Raw genomic sequence first — 11048 nt, 5'->3', positions numbered from 1 at the left:
GTATTACAACAGAGAAAGGAAGCCTTTTCTCCAGAGATGGTAAAGTGTGTGTTCTTGATTTTTTTTCTCTGGGAAATTGATGATATTTTGTCACTCCAGGTGGTTAACTAAATGCATTGCTGGTGGTATGAAAACTAAGAGTTAAAAAAGAAATTAAAGACTAACCTAATTTACACCTTTTCTTCTTACCAGATAACACTGACATGGCATTTAGCACTAACAAAAAGAACTGCTCAAATTAATAGCAATATTTAAAGACGTTTATTCAGAGCCTCTTCCTGACTTTGAATATTGATTATTTCCTGAACGTATTGTTTGTGATTTTGAGATTTGTAAATTGAAATTGAAAGTGAAAAAAATTCTCATACACACATATCCTATTTACTCATTTCTAAGTATTCTTTGTAGATGCATTCAGCTTTCTTTGAATTACCAAATTATTTGCAGTTGTAAAATAATGCACAAAATCCCTCCTCTTTTGCTAGTTCTGTTTCTTTACTAACATGAATTTATTACCGTTAATGTGTATGAATATAAATATATTAAATATTCACAGATTTCCTTTAAATAGTTTCCACATTTACACAAACCATTATCAAAATTCAAAATAGCTCCTTACTTTAAAATGTTGAATAATGGTTTACAAAGTATTGTTGGCAGAATTTTAGGTTTGATGTCAGTTGTATTTAATTAAATTTATGAGTTAATCGGCACAGTAACATAAAACTGAAGCTACCTGCAGTAGTAACCCCTTGACCATTTGAGCTTGCTCTGCTATTCAATACAATCATGGCTCAGCATCCAATTTCTGTGTCTTGTTCCTAGCTTTCTCTCCATATTTCTTAATCCTTTAACTCTAAGAAATACAGTACATCTAATTCCTCCTTGAATATTTAATTATTTTCTTTCAACAGCTTTTTCTGATGGAAAGTTCCACAGGTTTACCACCCTCATGGTGAAGTAAATCAGGGGTCCCCAACCTTTTCTGCATTGCGGACCGGTTTAATATTGACAATATTCTTGCGGACTGGCCGACCGGGGGGTGGGGGGTGGGGGAGGGTTGCCAACGGACAAGAGTAGCAGTCAAATGCGTTGTTTATCCAAAAAGACTACAATGGCCATGAAGCCTTGCGTGGGCACCAGTGCGCATGCGCGTCGTGACCTGCCGATTCCCGCCCCGCCCGCCCCCACGAGCAAATCCTTTTTGGCGATTCTGTTCGTGGGGGTGGGTGTTAATCACTACTGGAATATAGGCGATAAGTGGGTAATACACTCAATTTTGTTTCTAAAAGGGCTTATCTAACGAATTTAATATTAAACACACAGCACATATTTTCCTCGCATGAATACAGTGATAAGTCAATTATCAGGGGAGGACAGGGGAGCTTGAAGTGTTGAACGAACTTCCAGTAGAAGTGGTAGAGGCAAGTTCGATATTATCATTTAAAGAAAAATTGGACAGGTATATGGACAGGAAAGGAATGGAAGGTTATGGGCTGTGTGCAGGTCGGCGGGACTAGGTGAGAGTAGCGTTCGGCACGGACTAGAAGGGCCGAGATAGCCTGTTTCCGTGCTGTAATTGTTATAGGGTCACTTATAAGTCAATAGCATCATAACATTTTAAGTAACATTTGGATATTAAACACACAGCACATATTTTCCCCGTATAAATATATAAAATCATTGCAACACACCAATATCGCTGAATCAGTGGGAGCCCTGGGCTTGTTTCACTGCAACATCACGGTCCTATCGAGGGGTGATGGGAAGACAGCGATACTCGAAGGGGGTTCCCTATGTCCAGTCTATTCCGTAATTTAGTTTTCGTTGCATTCATTGCAGAAAACTCCGCTTCGCAGAAAAATGTTGGAAATGAAAGCAACGCTTTCAGTGCTTTTGTAGCTATCTCAGGATATTTAGCCTTGACTTTGATCCAAAATGCCGACAGAGATGTTATGTCAAACGTACTTTTCACCCTGTCGTCATTTACAAGCTCGAGGAGTTGATCTCCTTCCCACCCTGACACGGATGACACGCGGGTCACGACCTCGCGTGCGTAATGGCTGATCAGTGGCCGTGACAGGGAATGAAGAACGGTGCAGCTGAATCATATCGCTTCCCCACGGCCCGGTGGTTGGGGACCGCTGCAGTAAATTGTCAGTAAATTTTCCTCAGCTCTACATTGTGACTCCTGGTCCTGGACTACCCTGCCATCAGCAACATCCTTCCTGCATCTAACCTGTCTAGTCCTGTTAGTATTTGTAAAATTTCCCTCTCAAACAGCTAAATTCTGAGAATGTAAGCCCAATTGACCACCTCTCTTCATACATCAGTCCTGCCGTCCTAGGAATTAGTCTGGCGACTTTTGCTAAAACTCCCTCCACAGCAAAAACAACCTTCTTCAGATAAAATCCAAAACTGAACTCAATACTCAAGGTCGACACGACAATACTCAAGATCTCCCAGTGGGCACACATTTTAATTCCACATCCCATTCCCATTCTGACATGGCTATCCACGGTCTCCTCTACTGTAAAGATGAAGCCACACTCAGGTTGGAGGAACAACACCTGATATTTTGTCTGGGTAGCCTCCAACCTGATGGCATGAACATTAATTTCTCTAACTTCCGCTAATGCCCCACCTCCCCCTCGTACCCCATCCGTTATTTATATACACACATTCTTTCTCTCACTCTCCTTTTTCTCCCTCTGACTATACCCCTTGCCCATCCTCTGGGCTCCCCCCCTCCCCCTTTTCTTTCTCCCTGGGCCTCCTGTCCCATGATCCTCTCATACCTCTTTTGCCAATCACCTGTCCAGCTCTTGGCTCCGTCCCTCCCCCTCCTGTCTTCTCCTATCATTTTGGATCTCCCCCTCCCCCTCCCACTTCTAAATCTCTTACTAGCTCTTTCTTCAGTTAGTCCTGACGAAGGGTTTCGGCCTGAAATGTCAACTGTACCTCTTCCTAGAGATGCTGCCTGGCCTGCTGCATTCACCAGCAACTTTGATGTGTGTTGCCTCAATACTCAAGGTACTTCCTTAACAAAGCCCTATATAAATGAAACAAGATATCCATGCTCCTCTCTACTTTTTAAATATTAGGGTAATGTCAGCTTTTTCTCCAATCCGATGGAATGACTCCAAAGTTCAAAAAAAGTTGGAAAATACCCACAATTTTTAGGGCTACTCCTTCAAGCACCATGGGATGCAGAATACAAGTGTCCTCCACTTTTTGAATGTTCACTTTACGAAACCTCGCTGTTTCGAAAGACCTACATTAGCTACCTGTTTTCGCTAACAGAAGGTGTTTTCACTGATACGAAAAAAGGTAGTGCACCCCGAGCAGCCAAGCTCCTCACCTGGAACTACATTCCAGCCAGCATTGCTTAAACACGTGCCTGTGAGCAGCCGTTTCTGCCTAGAGCGCTTGCATGAGATTTTCGCTAAGGTGGACAGTGCGGCAATGATTGTAGAAAAGTATTTCTCCTTTATATAGGCTGTACATTTATCATATCATTCCTGCTTTTAGTATATGTTACTGTTATTTTAGGTTTTATGTGTTATTTGGCATGATTTGGTAGGTTATTTTTTGGGTCTGCGAACGGTCACAAATTTTTCCCATATAAATAAATGGCAATTGCTTTTTCACTTTACGACGTTCCTGCTTACGAACTGTTTCATAAGAACGCTCTACCTTCGGATGGCGGGGGAAACCTGTATTAGGCTTCAGGAAATTACTGATCTTTGCATTACCTGGAATCTCATTAACTGTAAATGACAATTCTGGTATTCCACACAATTTCTATCATGATTTTCAGCAAAATAACACCAGAACTACTTCAGGCACAAAACAACATATTTTACAAAATAGTAAAATAGTACCATATTCTGTAATTTATCATAAGTTAACAATCTTTTCTTGTTAAATAATTACAAAAAATTATTAATTCTGTAAATCATTCACATCTGAAAAATTTAATTTTATTAATGTATACAATTATTTGAGGCAATTTTTAAAATTTCTGCAAGTTAACAAAAGTCTTAAATTAGCTCAGCCTATTATATTATCATCACGCATATCCATCTTTTGAGCTCATACCTCGATTTCAAGTCAATGTGTCTTCCATAATTTGCTGACATACATTGGGCCCCAAGTTTTATCCTTTTCAGGCACAACTAACAGTCCATGCTGTACACCTTCAGCAAATGTAAAGCTATGAACAAGGGAACATGCCAAGTCTGTTAAATCCACAGTCTGAACGTTGTCACAAGAATTCAGGAGAGAGGCCACAACATCATCATTTTCTGCTCGAGATAGTGTACACGTAGAATAAACCATTGTCCCTCCAGGACACAACGCCTCAAGAGCTGACCTGCAAGTCACCAGTAAAAGGTTACGTCACGTAAGTTATGTCAAATGCATAATAGAAATTGAAAAAAAACATTATTTTTGTCATTATACAATATCTTTAGATAAAGAGTTCTCTCTATTGGGACATTCTAAAATGTGTTTCAAGTCATGCCATAGTACATCTCAATCATTCTGGCTCTATCAATATTAAACCACAGGTAGATATACTGAATCAGTTTGGAAGTAAATATATATATTTTAATATCAAGCGAACTTAGAGTTGGTGTCAGTAATAAACTAGAAAATTTAGAAGACGTTTCATTTTAAAGATTTTTCCCCAAATGAAGTTAACATTGCGAGCCTATGCCATATACAAGTTTCACAACTGTGCATTGCTAGCTGTTGTCTAATGAAAGTAATCCATCAAGAAGAAAATTGTGGTTTCAGTTCTTCTGGATTATTTTTAGAACATCTTTTTTATATTTGCATAATTTTTACCATGCATTGCCTAATTAAGGGCTTAACAATTTAAAATAAACAGATTAATATCAACTGCTGATCAATGTGAAAAATGTAGACTTAAGGAAATGAAATGTATTAAGTAGCACAAGAAACATAAACAAGAGATATATACCGCATGTTTACAATTTTAGGTCAACCTTCTAATAAACATGCATGGGCTTCTTAATAGCATTTTTCAATCCAGTTTAAGCATTCCAATTGTGGAGCCTGAATAACCATTGTTGCTTGGATGTAAATGAAACAAACCTTTAAATTTTATTTGACTTTTGAAGCAATGGCTGTGTTACTAACTCTGTTAGATACACATCAGTTTAGAATACAAAATTAATTACCATTAAAGTACTTCAGCATGCTAAAGACATAGGACTTGACATGTAACAACATGTAACATATCAACCAATGGAAAAAGTTTATATGCAATTAATTCCATTATTAATATTAACAATAAAATGGCAATCAACTGAAATAAATCGCAAAGTTAACTATTCTACCAGACAGTGTGGTATTTGGAATTTTGCAGTACGTAGCTCTCCACATAAATCTCCTTCTAAATTAGTTTCTGGAATTGTGAGTTGCTGAAAACAACCAATTAAGCAAAAAGGAGCTGATTCAATAAGGGTATCACATTATGTACTGAAAACTAGTTTCCAGTAAAGGGTAAACAACAAACAACAGGAATTCTGCAGATGCTGGAAATTCAAGCAACACATGTCAAAGTTGCTGGTGAACGCAGCAGGCCAGGCAGCATCTCTGTACCTCTTCCTAGAGATGCTGCCTGGCCTGCTGCGTTCACCAGCAACTTTGATGTGTGTTGTTCCAGTAAAGGGTGACTGTGTCAGCATCACTGTTAAGCATGTATTAGGATGAAGTAATAAATGCGTTGTAGGTGACAAATTTTCAGTTAACAAAATACACAAATGTAGCAAAACATTCACTTCAAATAGTATGTGCTGCAGCAAACAAGTTTATTTTGATGATTTTAAAAATCGTATAAATGTGAGCAAATAGTTTTGGTAACACATTTTAACGGAGCAGTCACTTGGTTAAATTTTGTCCACATTATTACCACTGTATCTGAAAAATAGAGCTACTTTTGTACAATTTATAAAGCATGATCATTCATGTTACAAAAGCTGGAAAAGTTTCATAGTTTAATAAGACACTTCGTTAGGAAATTGTTTTATTTTGCTTACTCTGATTGTTATTTTCATTGATTACAAAACACTTCTGAAGAATTGGTATTTGAATTTTAGCTATCATATTTTATCTTTTCAGGTCCCTGATTGGGCACAAACGCATTGCAGAAAGTAGTTTCTGAAACAATGTGATGTATTATTACAGTTGATATCCAAAGTATACCAATAAGTACTGTCAGAATAGTGCCAATTCAATGTAATTGAATGCAGACATCCCACCTCTCCTGGAAGTCCCGGGAGTCTGCCACATATCGATAGTGGCTCCCTGACGCCCGGAAGTTATATACAATATCCTGGAAATAGATTTTTTTGAGAGGGAGAGGGAGAGCGAGCATCCTGATTGGTCTCTCTTCGTGCTAAGAATGGTTCCCAACCACCAGGCCACCAGGAAACAATATGATTTGGCGATGTGAAATGATATGAGTCAGCTGCACCTTCCTCATTCTCTGTCATGCACTGTTGAACTTAAAGCACGCGAGGTCATCAGTGACCCGAGACGTGCAAAGGAATGGGTCCGTGACCCATTTGTGAATGTCCCCGGTGAATCGTCCATGTCAGCGCGGGAAGAAGATCAACTCCTCGAGCTTGAAAATGATGATGGGCTGAAAAGTATGTTTGATATAACATCTCTGCCGGCATTCTGGATCAAAGACAAGGCTGAATATCCTGAGATAGCCACGAAAGCACTGAAAACGTTGCTTCCATTTCCAACATATCTCTGTGAAGCGGAGTTTTCTGCAATGAATGCAACGAAAACTAAATTGCGGAATAGACTGGACAGAAGGAACCCCTTCAAGTATCGCTGTCTCCCAACACTCCTCGATAGGACCGTGCTATTGCAGGAAAACAAGCCCAGGGCTCCCACTGATTCAGCAATATTGGTGTGTTGCAATGATTTTATATGTTCATGTGGGGAAAATACGTGCTGTGTGTTTAATATCCAAATGTTACTTGAAATGTTATGATGCGATTAACTTATCACCTATATTCCGGTTGTGATTAACACCCCCGCCCCCGGTCCGTAAGAATATTGTCAACATTAAACCAGCCTGCGGTGCAAAAATGATTGCAGACCCCTGCTAAGTAGACCTATCAGTTTTTTCTCTGGGCGGGCTTTACAGTTGACCTCAAAAATAATGACAATGTTGCTCACTGCACTGTTTGCAACAGTAATTTTTCTATTGCCCATGGTGGGTTAAAATGTAAAAGACATGTTGAGGTGAGTTTAACAGGCATCATTCGTTCATTAGCATAGCTAACATTATTTAAACTAGTTGGCTGCCTGCTAAGGAGCTACGCTATTGATGTTCTACTTGATGAGGCCAAACTCCCTGTAGACTTGCTTTAAGTTGTAATAGAATAAACATGATAATATAAGTACATATTTTAATGTCACATTTTCTGCATATACCCAACTTGGTTTACAGATAAGACAAAATCACTAAACAAAGTATTACATACACCCTTGGAGGTCGACCGAGGGGTGGGCGGGGGGGATATGGGGTTGTGGGGGGCTGTGGTGCTACCTCCCTGAAATGAGTTTTTGCAGGGTGGGATGTCTGTGAATGGTTGATCTATTGTTTGATTCATAAGAGCATTCAGCCAAAATGGAATTATTTATATTTGAGGGTACCATCTTTCAATAGTCAAATAATCAGCCACTGCCTGGACCTCCAAGATTCTTTTCCCCGCTCTCAAATTGTTGACTGCTATATCTGACCAAACATTCTTTTCAGATACACAAGTGAAAAAATTCTACTTTTGATGGTTAGTGTCAATCATTGTCACAGCAGTGGACCGACTGCCATGATTTTTGGCAACAGATCTTCAAATATAACTGTAACTGACAGCAGACAGTATCCAATTTGCCATAAAGTTGGATATACATTCCTTCAAAGAGTATTATTCCAACAGTCATATTTTATACGTAAAAACTATTGCTGTCATTGAGTATCTGCTATTTCTAAATGTTTATTGTTTTAAAATGATTATGAACTAAGTTGGTTTTGTTTTTTTATCTTTAGAATTATTGGTTAGAATATCTCTCTGATCAACAGTGCCACCTCATGGAAATGTGCAGAATTTGGATACAAACTCAGAGCAATTAAAATTTGATCCCTAGAAACCCAAATTCAGAGGCTGTATCACACCTCTAACATAACCAAGTATTACATTTTGCCTGTACAGGTTTTCAAATCTTCTGCAGAATAGATTTAATTTTACTGGGGGAAAACTGAAATGGTAATTCCCTTATTCACTCTTCCTTCAGTTAGTCCTGACGAAGGGTCTCGGCCTGAAACGTCGACTGCGCCTCTTCCTATAGATGCTGCCTGGCCTGCTGCGTTCACCAGCACTTTGATGTATGTTGATGGTAATTTCAAGGCCATTGTTTCAACCTTTACATGTGACGTGCAGAAGAGCAAGAATAAGTTCTACTGGCAGTCATTACATAAAGTTTATTGGAATCTTTCAGCCCCAAGTTCAGGTAGGTCACACCAGAATGTTATCCATTTGTTTTATCTGCAGGCAAGGCTTGCATGACCAGTGGTAGTTCAATTATAGCCCATTACAACACAGATGGTAAGGACGTCAGTGTTGTAGCGTGGATGAAATCACCGGAGAGACAGAGTCACTGGTAGATAAAAAGCAGCTTCTTTATTCGACACAAGGTACAGTAGGCATCTTACGGACGGAGACGCTTTCCGCAGAAAGGTCTGCTAGCTAACTGTGGGCTCGATGTGACTTCAACCAGGTTACCATGGCTAGAACACTGCCCAACTTCACGCAGTATGTGAGCTGTACAACCAGAGGGGAGAGGACTCTGGATTTGATGTGTGCTAACGTTAAGGATGAATACAGCTCCTCTCCCCTCCCCCCACTGCGAAGGTCAGATCACAACCTGGTGCATCTAAAACCCTGCTACCTGCCTCTGGTGAAGAGTAAACCTGCAACCTCGAGGACAGTGAGGAAATGGTCAGAGGAGGCTTATGAGGTGCTCCAGGGTTGTTTTGAGGTGACAGACTGGCAGGCACTCTGTGAGCCACATGGAGAGGATATTGATGGGCTCACAGAATGCATCACTGATTACATTAACTTCTGAGTGGACTGCAATGTTCTGACAAGAACTGTCCTTTGTTATTCAAATAACAAGCCATGGGTGACAAAGGACATTAAGGACATCCTGAACGCTAAAAAGAGGGTGTTTAGAGATGGAAATAGGGAGGAGCTGAGGGCAATACAGAGGGACCTGAAAGCCAGGATCAGGGAGGCTAAAGACAGATACAGGAGGAAGCTTGAGTGGAAACTCCAGCAGAACAACATGAGAGAGGTCTGGAGGGGATGAGGGCCATCAAACTTAACCTGTTCTTTAACAGATTTGACATTGTGACCCCTGCCCATCCCCCACATGAGCCATCTGATGTCGGCCCCCGACCAACACATATTCCACTCTCCCCTCCTCACAGTCCCCCACCCTGCTCTCATGACTATACCACTCCCCCACACGAAACCACCATGGTGGGCTTCACGGCTGAACAGGTGAGAAGACAGCTGAAATATCTCAACCCAAGCAAGGCTGCAGGACCGGATGGTGTCAGTACCAGGGTGCTCAAAGCATATGCCCCTCAGCTATGTGGAGTACTTCGCCATGTATTCGACATGAGCCTGGGGCTCTGGAGGGTTCCTGTACTGTGGAAGACGTCCTGCCTCGTCTCTGTCCCGAAGACGCGCCCCGCAGCGGCCTCAATGACTACAGACCGGTGGCATTGACCTCCCACATTATGAAGACCCTGGACAGACTTGTTCTGGAGCTGCTCCGGCCTATGGTCAGGCCACACTTAGATCCCCTCCAGTTCGCCTACCAGCCCCGACTAGGAGTTGAGGATGCCATCGTCTACCTGCTGAACCGTGTCTACACCCACCTGGACAAGCCAGCGAGCACTGTGAGGGTCATGTTTTTTGACTTCTCCAGTGCGTTCAACACCATCCGCCCTGCTCTGGTGGGGGAGAAGCTGACAGTGATGCAGGTGGATGCTTCCCTGATATCATGAATTCTTGATTACCTGACTGGCAGACCACAGTACGTGTGCTTGAAACACTGTGTGTCCGACAGAGTGATCAGCAGCACTGGGGCTCCACAGGGGACCGTCTTGTCTCCCTTTTTCTTCGCCATTTACACCTCAGACTTCAACTACTGCACAGAGTCTTGTCATCTTCAGAAGTTTTCTGATGACTCTGCCATTGTTGGATGCATCAGCAAGGGAGATGAAGTTGAGTACAGGGCTACGGTAGGAAACTTTGTCACATGGTGTGAGCAGAATTATCTGCAGCTTAATGTGAAAAAGACTAAGGAGCTGGTGGTAGACCTGAGGACAGCAAAGGTACCGGTGATCCCTGTTTCCATCCAGGGGGTCAGTGTGGACATGATGGAGGATTACAAATACCTGGGGATACCAATTCACAAGAAACCGACTGGTCTAAGAACACTGAGGCTGTCTACAAGAAGGGTCAGAGCCATCTCTATTTCCTGAGGAGATTGAGGTCCTTTAACATCTGCTGGACGATGCTGAGGATGTTCTACGAGTCTGTGGTGGCCAGTGCTATCATGTTTGCTGTTGTATGCTGGGGCAGCAGGCTGAGGGTAGCAGACACCAACAGAATCAACAAACTCATTCATAAGGCCAGTGATGTTGTAGGGATGGAAATGGACTCTCTGACGGTGGTGTCTGAAAAGCGGATGCTGTCCAAGTTGCATGCCATCTTGGTCAATGTCTCCCATCCACTACATAATGTACTGGGTGGGCACAGGAGTACATTCAGCCAGAGACTCATTCCTCCGAGATGCAGCACAGAGCGTCATAGGAAGTCATTCCTGCCTGTGTCCATCAAACTTTACAATTCCTCCCTTGGAGGATCAGACACCCTGAGCCGATAGGCTGGTCCTGAATTTATTTCATAATTTACTGGCATAATTTACAT

General features: G+C 41.5%; 1 protein-coding gene across 1 annotated transcript in view; it reads right to left on the bottom strand.

Moving 5' to 3' along the window:
* Positions 1 to 2904: 2904 nt before the first annotated feature.
* The window catches only part of nsun3 (NOP2/Sun RNA methyltransferase 3), a 47604-nt gene continuing 39460 nt past the window's right edge, over positions 2905 to 11048 (bottom strand). The window contains exon 6 of the mRNA XM_063050837.1: positions 2905 to 4375. Coding sequence (XP_062906907.1) covers positions 4114 to 4375 — 262 coding nt within the window. The 3' untranslated portion in view covers positions 2905 to 4113. The remainder of the gene's footprint in view (positions 4376 to 11048) is intronic.

This window comes from Mobula hypostoma, chromosome 6, assembly GCF_963921235.1.
Source record: "Mobula hypostoma chromosome 6, sMobHyp1.1, whole genome shotgun sequence".
In the NCBI taxonomy this organism is placed as follows: Eukaryota; Metazoa; Chordata; class Chondrichthyes; order Myliobatiformes; family Myliobatidae; genus Mobula; species Mobula hypostoma.
This window is presented reverse-complemented; position numbering and strand designations above follow the sequence as displayed.